This window comes from Rattus norvegicus, chromosome 8 (assembly GCF_021556685.1).
Source record: "Rattus norvegicus strain SHRSP/BbbUtx chromosome 8, alternate assembly SHRSP_T2T, whole genome shotgun sequence".
In the NCBI taxonomy this organism is placed as follows: Eukaryota; Metazoa; Chordata; class Mammalia; order Rodentia; family Muridae; genus Rattus; species Rattus norvegicus.
This window is the reverse complement of record NC_141541.1, coordinates 118950001-118964840: the sequence shown is the minus strand read 5'-3', so window position 1 is coordinate 118964840 and position 14840 is coordinate 118950001. Positions and strand designations below refer to the sequence as shown.

The following is a 14840-nucleotide window of genomic DNA, read 5'->3' as shown; positions in this document are numbered from 1 at the left end:
CTGAGTTTCTGATGTAAAAATCAAATACATTTTCACTCGAAATAGAAGTCCCAAGATATTTATGCTTCTAAGTAAGGAAAATGATTGTTGGGTTTATAGCATGGCAGCCTGCCTAGATTCTTGTCTTTTGTAGGGTCTGGGGTGGTAGAAATCGGTGGCAGAGTAGCTGGGATTGAAAAAGTTAGGGTCGACTCCAGAAGACACGTCGGAGTCCCAGTCTTGTATTTCAGCACTGTGTGTGTCTGAGGGCAAGTCACTTAACATCTCAGAACTTCAGTTTTCTCATGTCTCCAATAGAACAAAGAATGCCTAGGCGTCTGCCCCAGAGGGCAATGGGTGGGTCACGTGAGTGTTATTAGTCCAGAGGAAACCCCTCAGGCAGCCTTATCATAGCATCTTGGTGTCTTTCCAGTCAGAGATTCCACCAAGCACTTCACTGTCTTGTTTCATGTCTGGCCCCTTTCCTCCCTGGCCCCCCAACCCCAACTGTAGCACATCGCAAAGGCTTTCCAGAGACCTTCCCAAGTCCCGGCATGATTGGCAGGCAGGAGGCAGAAACAGACCTGCGCTTCACAGTTCTGGCCGCTGCATGAGCCTTAGCTGCATGCCAGGTGTGACTGTAGAGAGTCCAAATGCTCTCCAGAGCTTTATGCTTGTCCTTAGTTGGAGAACATCTGTGTAATATAGTAATTGTTTGCAGCTACAGTCGGGTCTTGCTAAATTGTCTACTGTCTTAAGCAGGACAACAGTTTAAAATGTCCTCATATTTTTAGCAAACAGGCACCCCTCATCCCCTTAGAAGTAAGTCAGTGAATGTGGGGTTGGTGCTGCTTTATTTCTTCCCCTCCCGAGTCAGCCCTTAGGACAGTCTGTTGCTAACGCCATAGCATTCAGTACTTTAATATGCAGCTTTCGGTAGACTGTGTGATACTTTCCATGTACATCATGAGTTTATGAGACAAATGGATCTTTCTTTAGGTGGAAGACCTTTTTTACAACATAATCACAAGGAGGAAAGCTTTAAAAAATCCCAGTGAAGAGTACGGGAAGATTTTGGAAGTTGTTGGCAGGTACCGTCCAGAATGTGGGAGTGGGTCTTGAGCTCTGTTACTAAAGGGAAGTGCCCCCGTGCTTGTAAATTAAGAGTACTTGAAAGCTAGGTTCGACAGCCAGGCTGACCTGGGTTCTGTTCCGGTCCCAGTTTGCTTATCAGTCCTGAGTCTTGACTCATCTTGCCCGGGGCACAGTTGGCCTCTTTTGGTGCCATCTTGACTGGCAGATGAAGCAAACTAATTTTAGATACCTTAAGCCAAAAAGGAATCGCTGTTGCCCACTGGGTAGGTGAGGTAAGGTAGGACAGGGCACTGGTGATCCTTCTGTTGTTTCCTCTGCCTCTGCTTTGGAGTCCTCTCCTGCAGTGCTGTCACTGGCATTACTGGGATCCATGGTTTTGTACCCACAGCTCCGGGGAGCCTTATTGGCTGGCAGTCTTTCCTTGGTATGCCTTAGGAAGAATGGGATAAAAGAAGTTTGCCAAAGTGACTTGGATGTCTGATCCGTTGAAGCAGAAGGGGATACAAGCAGGCAAAGGCAGAATCGGGTCCAGATGAGCATCATCCATTGCTGCACATGGCTACAGTGGGGCTCGAACTACACGTCATTTTTTTTTTTTTTAAAGATTTATTCATTTACTATATATAAGTACACTGTAGCTGTCTTCAGATACACCAGAAGAGGGCATCAGATCTCTTTTCTTTTTTTTTTTTTTTCTGGAGCTGGGGACCGAACCCAGGACCCTGTGCTTGCTAGGCAAGCGCTCTACCACTGAGCTAAATCTCCAACCCCCGGCATCAGATCTCTTTACAGATGGTTGTGAGCCACCATGTGGTTGCTGGGAATTGAACTCAGGACCTCTGGAAGAGCAGTCGGTGCTTTTAACCACTGAGCCATCTCTCCAACCCCTCGAACTACACGTCTTAATCACAGTAGTGATTCTGTCAGTATTTCTAAATATATCTGTCCATATGGGAACAGGTTCATGTATTCAGTCCCCTACACTCTCCGCACTCCCACTAGTAAAATTGTATAAATTAGCATCAAAAATATTCTTAGTGGCTGCTTTGGTTCTGTGTGCGCTAAGGTAGAAAATTGGTGTTAATAAATGCCTGTCACCAGACAGTCGTTCATGGACTTAGTGGATAGAGGGGGGACAAAGCTGCCTCCAAAGGCTGTGGAGACACTGAGAGGCTGGATAGGACCGGCACCAGGAGAAGATGATGGTTGTGTGCTGTCATGGGATTGTGTGCTGTCATGGGATTGTGTGCTGTCATGGGATTGTGTGCAGTGATGGCATTGTGTGCTGTCATGGGATTGTGTGCTGTCATGGGATTGTGTGCTGTCATGGGATTGTGTGCTGTCATGGGATTGTGTGCTGTCATGGGATTGTGTGCAGTGATGGCATTGTGTGCTGTCATGGGATTGTGTGCTGTCATGGGATTGTGTGCTGTCATGGGATTGTGTGCTGTCATGGGATTGTGTGCTGTCATGGGATTGTGTGCTGTCATGGGATTGTGTGCTGTCATGGGATTGTGTGCTGTCATGGGATTGTGTGCTGTCATGGGATTGTGTGCTGTCATGGGATTGTGTGCTGTCATGGGATTGTGTGCTGTCATGGGATTGTGTGCTCACAGAGTCAAGTGCAGAGGGTGAATTGAGTGTTAAGGATGTCCTCGTGGCAGCCTAGCTCTGTCACCCGGAACGTAACCTGGAGGTGCAGGTTCTTATAGCTGAGATCCTGTCAGTAGCTGTAACACCTGGTGTTTCCTGTGACTTAAGTCACATTGGGAGCTGTAATCTCCAAGAGTCTCTGTTGCTTTGTCTTCTTGTGGGTAATATAGATTATACCAAGGTATTTTGGTTTGCACATGCCCTTACTTTTTTCTCATGAATCTACCAACGTATTTAATTAAAAATAGTTTGCTGAGTTTATTGTGCATTTGGATGCCCTCTGCCTAGCTTTTCCTTTTGTCTTTTCCAGGTACTCAATACACAATTCAGGAATTAGTTTCTCAGTTAAAAAAGTAAGTCATGATTTTTTTTTAAAGATATATTCATTTTTTTTTTTTTTTTTTTATTAACTTGAGTATTTCTTATATACATTTCGAGTGTTATTCCCTTTCCCGGTTTCCGGGCAAACATCCCCCTCCCCCCTCCCCTTCCTTATGGGTGTTCCCCTCCCAACCCTCCCACCATTGCCGCCCTCCCCCCATAGACTAGTTCACTGGGGGTTCAGTCTTAGCAGGACCCAGGGCTTCCCCTTCCACTGGTGCTCTTACTAGGATATTCATTGCTACCTATGGGGTCAGAGTCCAGGGTCAGTCCACGTATAGTCTTTAGGTAGTGGCTTATTCCCTGGAAGCTCTGGTTGCTTGGCATTGTTGTACTTTTGGGGTCTCGAGCCCCTTCAAGCTCTTCCAGTTCTTTCTCTGATTCCTTCAATAGGGGACCTATTCTCAGTTCAGTGGTTTGCTGCTGGCTTCATTTTTGTTTTATGTGTGCAAATTTTTGCCTACATGTATGTCTATGTGCCCACAGAGGCCCGAAGAGTTCATCAGATCACTTGGAACTGGATTTACATGTGGTTGTGAGTGCCACGTGGGTTCTGGGGAACAAACTTGGAACCTGTGCAGGAGGAGCAGCCCGTGTTCTTAGTGGCTGGGCCATGTCTTCAATCCCTAAGTTACGGTTTTTAAAGGACAATTCTGTATTAGGAAAGAAAATTAGGCAATTTTTAAGAAAAACATTCTTACTTCTCGGGGCCATCGGATGTCGTCACAGTGCTCTGTTGTTTTCCAGCAAGGCGAGACAGTCTCTGATGTCAGAACACTACCCAATGCCACGACCGTAGACAACATTCGCTCCATCTTTGGAAATGCTGTTAGTCGGTACGTGGTAATCGCATGTGACAGAATCCTTCCTGTTCCTTCCCTTGATTCATCAACTCAGTTTTTATTTTGAAACTTGTTGAGACAGTAAATGCTGCAAGAGCTGGCGTAGTCAGATAGCAGGCTGGTTCCCGTGCCTCAGGGTAGTTGATGGAGCACTGTTTCTGTAGTCAGTGTTGCCTGGCGCTTTGTCTCCTGGATGCTGTGTCTGTGTTCTCTTTAAAGTTTAGAGTTCTGTTGCCCCTGGATGTTCCTGGGAAGATTTAACTTACTTGTCACTCAAAAGTGATTGTCTTCCTTATTTCAAGTTATGTATCAGGTGCAAGAGATGTGAAAAAGCCAGATGAAATTTTGTGTTCCTCAAGACTGCATTTGCAGGCATTAGCAGCCCATGAGAAGAGTTTGCTTCTCTGGTGAGCTCCCTTGAGCTCCCTTGTTTGTAAAGCCCACCCTTTCCATCCCAGGTGCCTTGCTAGGAATGTCAGCTTTGAACTTCCCACATACCCCAGGTGGTAATATTAAGATTCTTCCTGTGGGGCCAGACTTCCCTTTCCCCAAGGATTCAAAAGCATTGGCAGTTGACCTAATACTGAAATTCTACTTCCAAGGACAAACTGTTCATTCTCTGAGTCAAACCAAGGGAACAAGTAGTTTGTTATCACACTTTTCTAATTAAATGTAAATGGGTTAATTTTAAAAACTGTATTTCTAGAACAGAGGAAGATCTCTGTATTATACAGTGTAACTTTTAAAAGCTTTTGACACAATTTTAAGACTGAACACTAGTTGCTGTTGAATCCCATGGGCTGTAAGAGATTAGATATCGACCCTAGAGAGCATTACCAGAAGCAGGTTTCCATTCTGGCCTCCTGAGACCTTGGAGGAAAAAAGAGCTGTGGGTAGTGCGCATGTGCAAACCTGCAGGCTGCACTCTACCCAGGGACCCGGGCCTTTACTGTAGGAAAAGCAGCCTCTGTCATGCAGCAAAATGTGTGTGTAGTACAGCAGGGATGCAGCAGTGAACAGCTGGAACGAGTCCCCTCTCACAGCACTCCAGTCAGAAGGAAATAGGTAATTATACCAGCCATTAGCAGGCTGTGCTGATGCCTCAGAAGAAAACTAACGGGCATGAAGGGGAGATCTCTGGGGATAGTGAAGAATGTGAAGACTACTAGGACCTAACTGGCTGCCAGTAGGTTATTGTGACATAAATGTGTCTTTTCAGAGAGACCTGCTCTTCTTTACCTGTCCTTGCCAGTAAACACTCTGGGGAATCCATTATGGTGATAGTCAGTATAGTAAGGTTTCAGGTCAGCAGAGGTGAGTTTTGGGGTGTAAAGCTTAGTGTTTAGTTATGATAACACACTTTTTAAGCGAAGTAAGGACCAGGTTAGATTCCTCTTCTCAGCAGTTAAAGTAGTGTCCGGTACTCAGCACAAGTTCTTGGAAACACTGAGTAGGTGGCTGGGTAGAGAGTGGTAGACAGTTGGATAGATGGATGGACAGATGTTGAGAATACTCATTGGACCTCAGCTGAATCTAGTCTCAGGTTTTTATGGGGCAAAGTTGGTTTATGAGAAGGAACCCTGATTTTTACTATTGTGATTCTTTTCTGACATGTAAGATTTCTATGCTTTCAGAAGTTTCAAAATGTATTTTTTCTAAACAGAGAACTGATCGAAGTTGGGTGTGAGGATAAAACCCTAGCTTTCAAAATGAATGGCTATATCTCGAATGCAAACTACTCAGTGAAGAAGTGCATTTTCCTACTCTTCATCAACCGTAAGTGAGAAAGAACGAGTGTCTACACGGAGAGCCGTGTGGAACCCAAGAGTTCCTGAGTCCCAGGGTAGATCACACACGGGGAGATTCGTGTCACAGTTGGCCCGACTAGGAAGCCTCTGTAATTTTTATCTGTCGGCGTTGTTGGCCGTCACACTCTGGTTCTTTACTGACCCAGGCCCTCTGCAGGAGCAGCAAGTGCTCTTACCTGGGCGCCATCTCTCCAGCCTCAAAGGAGGGTCACCTTCCACAGGTGTTTTTTTTGCTTTCGTTTTTTGGGGGTTTTTAAGGTATAGATATATTTATTTTGTTTCTTAATTTGCATACAAAATAAAAGGTCTCGTGGCATTTTCACACATACTTTTTGTCCCTTCTCAGCGCCCATCCCCTGCCCACGCCCTTCCTACACAGGGGTCCTTCTACTTCATCCCAGTAGTCTGTCCTCTGCTCCGTCTGTCCTCCGTCACGTCAAGTTCCATTTGTTTTTCTGCAAGCTTGGTGATTTTTCTGTGTGACTTAATAACATTGCGTTGTGCTTATGACCCACATTTCTACTGTCCATATTTATGTTATGATAGCTCCTAGGCCAATTCTGTTTCCTTGCTGCTATGAAAAGTGCAGCAGTGTACACGACGTGCAGGGTCTCTGTTGCAGTCCCTTAGCCTCCATGTAACACAGTCATCAGAACTACCGGCTGCCGTCTTTGTCTGCCACTGGAAACTGTCTTCCTTTTTTTTTTTTAGCAGTGAGTGGCAATACATGTCTTAAATTACACATCTTTAAACAGAATCTTTTTTATTTATTTCTATTAATGTGTGAGTGCAGTACCCGCAGAGGCCAGAAGAGAGTGTTGGGTCCCCAGAGCTGGAGTTGCGGGTGCTTGTGAGCTGCCTGCCTGGTGTGAATTCTGGGATCGAGTCCTGTGTAAGAGCAGGTGCTCGGCTGCTGAGCCGCTCTCTAGCCCTTGAGTTACGTGTGTTTTGATGTCTTTTGGCTTGGTTTGGTTTGGTTTTGGATTTTTAAGATAGTTTATCTATGTAACAGCCCTGGCTGTTCTGGAACTTGTGTTTAGATCAGGCTGGCATCAAACTCCCAGAGATCCACCTATCTTTGCCTCCGAGTGCTAGGATTAAAGGTGTCCACACCACCTCCTTGTATGTTTTATATCACTTATTTAGAGCCGTCCAGGAGCAGTTAGAAGAGGCCAATCGCTGTTACACAGGTTCTCATAATATCACTTATACCAGCAGGTATCTGTCCTAGTAAACAGTAAGCCTTGTCACGTGTAGAGCTTAGGGATCAACGTTTTCATTGGTTTGTTCTAAGCCTAAAAGTAACAGCACTGGGCTGGAGAGATGGCTCAGTGGTTAAGAGCACCGACTGCTCTTCCAGAGGTCCTGAGTTCAAATCCCAGCAACCACATGGTGGCTCACAACCATCTGTAATGGGATCGGATGCCCTCTTCTGGTGCATCTGAAGACAGCAACAGTGTACTCATATACAAAATAAATAAATAAATCTTTATTAAAAAAAAAAAAAAAGTAACAGCACTGGGGGCCAGTGTAAAACCTCAACAGGAAAGGCACTTGTCAGCAGCCTGGTGACCTGAGTTCTGGTCCCAGGACCACATGCTGGAACTGATTCCTGCAGGTTGTCCTCCACATGTCCCTGTCTCTCCCCCAAATTAATAAGTGTACTTAAGACTTTTTGTAAAAGAATAACTGCTTTTTATCACACATGTTGACTACAGAGCAGACAAACAAAAGTCAACTAAGTATCGTTTGACTGGCCTGTCCATATTTCTGCTGGATCCGTGGACACAGGATGTGTTACTCTGGCCAACTTGTTCATGATGGCAATAGAGGCCAGCTTCCCATTCTGTCCTGTCCATGTTCACCTAGGGACAGCGACAGCGTCCTGTGAAAGTCTGCCTCACGTTCAGAGACCTCAGCAGATTCTCTTCATCTGTCTTATTAGCGACACCAGCAGGCCTGTGTGGTCAGGACAGGAGCACACTGTGGCGTTGTTAAAGGGGCTGTGGCTGTGGGACCACTCAGAACAATAACAATGGTCTCGTGACTCCTGTTAGAAATGCAACACACGGCATAGTCTTGGCTGCCAGTTCCTAGAACAACAGTTCATTGCGCTATTTTAAAAATCTATCTCAGGAGAAAGAATTTTCTGACAATATATGTTCTTTTGTCTTTAGTCCTAATTCTAGTCTTTCTCTATTCCCTCTAAGCCTGGGTCACTTAAGTCACCTTACATTACATGCATCGAGCTGTTTGTGCTGCCCAAGGTGCTGCGGAGCTTGCTCTGAGCCTTCCTCATTTAGTAAGGGACCCTCTGTGGACAAAGCTAGTGCCTCTCACCTCACCGTGGACCACACACGTCTGTTACAGGGCTAGACACTGGGCCTAATTTATCCACCACTATGGTTTTTCTGCATTTGGCCATGTGTGATCGTTAGCTTTGTCTTTGTGGACTGAAATGTCTGACTGAGAGCTGCTGAGGGCCAATGGCAGCAAAGCTGATATGCACGGGCTGACAGGAGGAAGGCGTGAGCAGACGGAATCGGTCGGACACCCTCTCCTCTTTTCTGCTGCTTGGACAAGAGGAAAACCCCAAGCCTGTACTGAGATGCTGGGGAGCGGTGACAGATAAAGGGGGCTCTTGTTCCTGGGCATCTGACAAGGCTGTCATTCCAGGGGTGACTTTATGGCCATGTGTGAGGGTGCAGCTGCGACCTCATCTGAAGCACAAGTGGCTTCTCCACCTTTGCTAACTCCACGTTTGCTCTTTCAGACCGGCTGGTGGAATCGGCTGCCCTGAAGAAAGCCATAGAAGCTGTATATGCAGCATATTTACCCAAAAACACGCACCCATTCCTGTACCTCAGGTAACGTAGCACAGACGCCGCCTCGCTCTGTGAAAGAGACCGCTCTGAAAGGACCCTGTCCTCCCCAGGCAGATGACCCGTTCTCACTCACTCAGACTCTGCTTCCTTCCACTTGGGTCAGGAAACAGCGCCCCGCCTTGCAGGGACTCTTTACACATTTTAAAAGATTCTTTTTCTCTGTTTATCTAACTTAGCGATGCGGGGCGGGTAAGAGAAAGAGGGAAGGAGTGAGAGTATGGAGCACAGAACCTAAGTGTGGAAGTCAGAAGACATATTTCTAGAGTCGGTTTTCGTTCCTCTTTACACGGGTTCTGGATGGCAGGCCTGTGTAGTGCTCTTGCCGTAGCTTGGCACATGCCAGTGGCTTCCTTAAATACTATAGCAGCCTTGCTTCCTTGTCACACAGAGTTGAAGGCTTGCCTGATTTAGACTGAACCCCACACAGTCAAGGTCTCTTCTTAATGTCTTGAACTGCTTGTCTGAAAAGCCTGTTTAAAAATCAGCAAGAAGAATGACGGATCTCTTTGCAATGAAGCTGCAAGGGACCAGTTCATACTGAAGTCTTTCAGATCTGAAACCTTAATCTTCTGGCAGAAACTGTGTTTGAAAGTTAATTCTCAGCTGAGCCTTCTGGAACACTCCTATGAACCCAGTGTTTTGGAGAATTTTAAGTTTCTAGGCCAGTGTAACAAGACCTTGTCTTTAAAAAAGAAAGTTTTCTTTGTTTTGATCTCACCAAAATGAGAGAAAGAGTAAAATCATGTTTTAAAATGGTTTTTAGATGAGCTCAGACATATGGCCATGAAAGAAAATAGTTTTTAGATTCAGTGTATAACAGTTGGACTCACCATGAGTTTCCTTCCTGGGTAACAAATCTGTCGTGTCATCAGCTTGTTCTGCACCAGGCAGGATCCAAACAGGAGACAAATCATGCAACAGAACAAGGATCGTGTAGTGAAGAAGTTAGCACTGAAATCAAGTACCAGTGGGTTAAATAGTGAAGGACCAACGAGGGAACAACATGCAGAGGGCTGAGATGTTAACAGAGCCTCTTGCCGTTCGGATCACCCATATGTTGCTGAGCTAAGGCCCTGATGAAAGACTGTGCCTGTGGCAGTCAGTCCTGTCTCTAAGCTGAGGAGCTGCTGGGGGGTGCACCGCCCATACAGAAGCAGAACCTGCTGCTGGGCTGTGTGAAGGCCCCTCCTCCTGTTGTCCCTGTAGTGCCCTCTGCTGACAGAGCTTCACATTGCAAAGCTCCATGTTGGCAAGCCCCGAAAGATGGACCAGGAGCAGGGTAAGAGCTTTGAGCTGACTAGGAAGTTCTTCTGCGTCTTCTGAAAAGTGAGGGAAGGGGACAATTTGATAATTACCCTGTCTTTAAACATTCAGAGAAGTTGGCTACTTGCCTGAGGTCACATAATCCAGCAGTTCTGCTGACAGCCGACGTGTGGTAACTACCACACACACTCAAGACACCTTGCATGGACTTAATTCCCACTGTAACTCTGCAGTTAGGAGAGTCACTTTATACATGACGCCATGACCAAGGATGGTGATGCAAGTCCCCGAAAGCCACACAGCTCCTGAGTACCAGGATAGCGTGCAATCTCTGACTTGATCTTGAGGTTTGAGGCTCTGGGGATTTGGCCTTGCCGTGTGTCTAGTTGTCACGTGACACCACGTGTAGATGTTTTTCCATCTCTTGTGGTCTTTCTCTCTTTCCTGCTAGTTTGGAAATCAGTCCTCAGAACGTGGATGTCAATGTGCACCCCACCAAGCATGAAGTTCACTTTCTCCATGAGGAGAGTATTCTGGAGCGTGTGCAGCAGCACATCGAGAGCAAGCTATTGGGCTCCAATTCATCCAGGATGTATTTTACCCAGGTGAGGGGGGACCTCTACCTCCACAGTCTTTCTGGGCCTTTGCTGCTTTGAAATATGTTCCACATCATGAAAACTCAGATTTGTTATAACCCTGAATTGTCTATATTTCTTTGATAGTTTTCTTTCAGTAACGTTTTTCTCTGGGATTTATGTATTTGAGTGTGTCTCTGTGTGTGTCCCATGCACATGGGCACAGGTTATGCATCCATGCACTTGAATGCAGAGGCCAGAGCAGGGTACTGAATTTGTTCTGTCTTCTTACCGCCGTGAGACTGACTTTTACTGAACTGATGCTCTCTGAGTGAGGCTGACTAGCAAGTGACTCTCAAGATCTGCCTGCTTCTACCCCTAGAAATTAGGCAGTAGATGCTGTAGCCAGGCCAGGCCTTCCCTGAGTGCTGGGCATTTGAACCACATCCTCACGCTTGCACAGCACAGTTTACTCTTACACTGAGCCAGCCCCTCCTCTGGATTTGGACTGTCTTCCAAGAAAGGGGTTCTGTTTTTGAGTAGAGCTGATACTTTGTTTTAATTTTTAAAATTAAGTGGTATATTTGCTCAGCTTTAATAATGGCAGCGTGTTGCCCTACTGGTTTTAAAGACATTTTAGACATTGATTTCTTTCTTAGTACTTCATTATACATCTAAAAGGTTTCTTATATAACTGTAATATAAGCATGACAAAATAAAATTAATAGCAATAACATCATTTACCATCTAATCTTACTCAAATGTCTTAATTATGCTGAGAGTCTGTTTAACAGTAGGTGTGTTCAGATCTGTATCCAGAGAAGTTCAGGTCACAATATTTGGTTATTACATTTTTTTTTAATCTCTTAAATTGGCTCTGTATTTTGTTTTTTGTTTTTTTTTAAGATTTATTTTATTTATATGAGTACACTGTAGCTGTCTTCAGACACACCAGAAGAGGGCATCAGATCCCATTACAGATGGTTGTGAGCCACCATGTGGTTGCTGGGAATTGAACTCAGGACCTCAGCAAGAGCAGTCAGTGCTCTTAACCGCTGAGCCATCTCTCCAGCCCTCCCCCTCTCTCTCTCTCTCTCTCTCTCTCTCTCTCTCTCTCTCTCTCTCTGTATTTTTATTTGGGGGAAACAGGGTTTCATATTAGCATATAGCTGAGGAACCTTAAGCCTCTGCCTCTGAAGAACTGGGATTCGAGGTGTGTACCACCAGGCCTCCCTTCCTGAAATCTCTTAAGTCCCTTTGAATTAAGTAAAGCCACCTCCTTTCAATTGTTTTTGTGTACATGTGCATTGCGGGGAGGTGCACACATGCTGTGGCTAGCTGGGTGGGATCCTTCCCTGGAGTTACCATTCTGACCATGCCTGGACCTAAATTTGCTGTCCTAGGCTGACCTTGAACTCAGGGATCTGTCTGCATTTGTATCTGCATGTCTTTATCTGACCCGGGTTCCTTCAGAACTGTGAAGCTCCTTATACAATTCATACTGCATCCTTATGTTTTCTTTTCCACAGCTTAAGGGCTGTCCTGGAGGTCACGCATTACCATTTTGCTGAGTAATTAGACACATTCTCCTCCTTGACTCACACTGTCTCTGATTATCATGGAGTCTTTAGTATTACCTGGGAGGACATTCCTTGGAGGAATAGGCAAACATTTTCATTATTATACAAATAAGCCTTATGGCCCACAGCAGCCATCAACACTAGTGGAGGAGGCCTACACCCTTGCTGGCTCTGTTCCAGGGGCAGGAATCCACATCATGCTGTCCCTTGCACGTGGCCAAGCCGGACTCAGCATCTGTGGAACAGGCCTAGGGATGGTTCTGGGGAGGCAAGGGCTATACTTGTGGATATTTGTTTCCACATTTCCTTGTCCAGTTGAGTTCCTTTTAGCTGTTCCTTCTGCTTTTTGGACCTAGTTCCATTAGACTTCGAGATGTCTTGTATCTAGCAATACAAGATGTTGTGCTTCTTTCCCAGCCCCTGCTGGGATGGTTATTTCTCGAAGGTCCTCTAGACCTTGGTATTCTAATCCAGACTCTGATACGTGGGATTTCCCTGTTTCTGCGTAGTCACTGACTTTTACATCAGTGGACAGAATGAATGAAGTAAGTATAGAAAAGTAGAATTCAGGGGCTGGGGATTTAGCTCAGTGGTAGAGCGCTTGCCTAGGAAGCGCAAGGCCCTGGGTTCAGTCCCCAGCTCCGAAAAAAAGAACCAAAAAAAAAAAAAAAAAAAAAAAAAAGAGAGAGAAAAAAAAGAAAGAAAAGTAGAATTCTGAGGATCTAGCTCAGTAGAGCGCAGAGCGCTCTTGAGAGTCCTGGGGTCAGTCCCTCAGCAAATTTAAAAGGCAGCGAATGATAAGTGCCAGGCCTGGGATGAGAGGGAATGGGAAGTTGGGTGTAAGTTTGAGGCTTCATAGCTACGTGACTGTCCTTACTGCCCTGGAATTCTAGCTTAAAGTTTTCTGCTGTGTGTGTTTTACCATAAAAAGTAAAATAGAGTCTCTTCATGGTAGGAAAGTAGTCAAGATATAAGAACTTTCACATTTTATTTTAACCTAACTTTAGGATAATAAGAACTTTCCTTAATTCCTGAATCTTATGCTTAGGAATGTCCCACCGTAATGTAACCCCATCTGCCTCTGACATCTTTGTCCACTACTATTCTTTTTGGGGGTCTGGACATTTATGTGCTGAAGACTAGTCCTTTTTACTGTCTTCTCTTTCGAAACAGACCTTGCTTCCAGGACTTGCTGGGCCCTCTGGGGAAGCCGTTAAATCCACGACAGGCATAGCTTCCTCATCTACTAGTGGAAGTGGCGACAAGGTTCACGCTTACCAGATGGTCCGTACAGACTCTCGGGACCAGAAGCTCGATGCCTTTATGCAGCCTGTAAGCAGGCGTCTGCCCAGCCAGCCCCAGGACCCTGTCCCTGGGAACAGGACAGAGGGCTCTCCTGAAAAAGCCATGCAGAAGGATCAGGAGATATCTGAGCTCCCGGCCCCCATGGAAGCAGCTGCTGACAGTGCGAGTTTGGAGAGAGAATCAGTGATTGGGGCTTCGGAAGTGGCACCCCCAGCGGCACCCCCTTCCAGTCCAGGCAGCTCCAGGTGTGGCTTCCTTTTAGTGTCACTAAACCCCTTCCAGCGGGTTCTCCACAAATCCGTTGCTCCTTTTCCTGCTAGACTGGGGCAGTGTGGTGTGGCCTGTCTGCTGTCTGCATGACCGTGACTCCCGTGGTTGCCAGCAAGCGTCCTTAAGTGTCCGTGGATGGGTAGGTGGGCAGACAGACAGATGGATGGACCGTGGAATGACTCATGAATTAATGAGGCTTGACAAGGTCAGTTTACTTGAGATCTGAGGGTTGTCAGAGAAATAACGTGACACAGGACAGCGGCTGGTTTGCCGTGGTGCAGCTGTGGAGGGGCAGCCACTGGCACAGAGAAGCTGCTCCTTTCTCCAGAGTACAACACTTACATTTGGCTGAGTTAAAAACTAAAATGGAAGAATAATGACCTGTCAGTTCTTCTCTTCATTGCAGAAAGAGACATCGGGAGGACTCCGATGTGGAAATGATGGAAAATGATTCCCGGAAGGAAATGACAGCTGCTTGCTACCCCCGGAGGAGGATCATTAACCTCACCAGTGTTTTGAGTCTCCAGGAAGAAATTAACGACCGGGGTCATGAGAGTACGTAAGTGCCGGGCCCTTTGTGGAAAGGGCCCTTGAGGGCTTTGGAAATACAGAACCCACTTAGGTTGTCAGGTGGGCGCGGCCATATGGGGCAGGGGCCAGCTATTTTCCCTTACACAGAAGACAGTTCTCTGGAGGAAGAGAAGGGGGAAATAATCTCTTGGCTTTAAGCAGAATTAACTGGTATTTCTATTAATGAAAGGGGTTGACTACAATGGTCATTGCAGAAATGTCTGCTTTGTTTCAGTTATTGCTAAAAGCAGCATCATGAATGAGCAACAAAGTCCTTATTGGACCAGATAGGGGTTCGCTTAGCTGGGACTTGACAGGCCCTGGACTCCATTTCCACTGTGTGACCTCGCACCGTGATTCAGCTGTTCTGAGCCAGAAAGTGGTACTGATTTATCCCAGATCACCAGACTGATTAGAAGTAACTAATGAGACACTTGTTTTAAAAATGGGGTATTTTCTATATCCTGAAGGCTGATGAGTCCCTGTCATCCTCAGAAGTAGCTTTTGAGAGTAGTTGGGTGCCAAACTTCATCCTGGTCCCTGTTGTTAGAAACCTAGCTGAATGGCTTAAGGAGGATGGGTCAGGGGTTTAAATAGGTGCATAAGGAGGCTGGTCCTCACTACCCAGCTGCTC

The 14840-nt window shown here is 46.0% G+C and overlaps 1 protein-coding gene across 14 annotated transcripts in view; it reads left to right on the top strand.

Moving 5' to 3' along the window:
• Positions 1–14840, top strand: part of Mlh1 (mutL homolog 1) — a 37445-nt gene that overhangs the window by 11338 nt on the left and 11267 nt on the right. For 9 of the 14 annotated variants that reach the window (XR_015627019.1, XR_015627018.1, NM_031053.2 and 6 more), the window contains 8 exon segments: positions 979–1070; positions 3038–3080; positions 3856–3944; positions 5614–5726; positions 8532–8625; positions 10358–10511; positions 13235–13611; positions 14043–14191. Coding sequence is in view for 7 of the 14 variants with exons in the window: in NM_031053.2 (NP_112315.2) it covers positions 979–1070; positions 3038–3080; positions 3856–3944; positions 5614–5726; positions 8532–8625; positions 10358–10511; positions 13235–13611; positions 14043–14191 (1111 nt within the window). In the remaining 7 variants the exon portion in view is untranslated. 14 annotated transcript variants of the gene reach the window in all.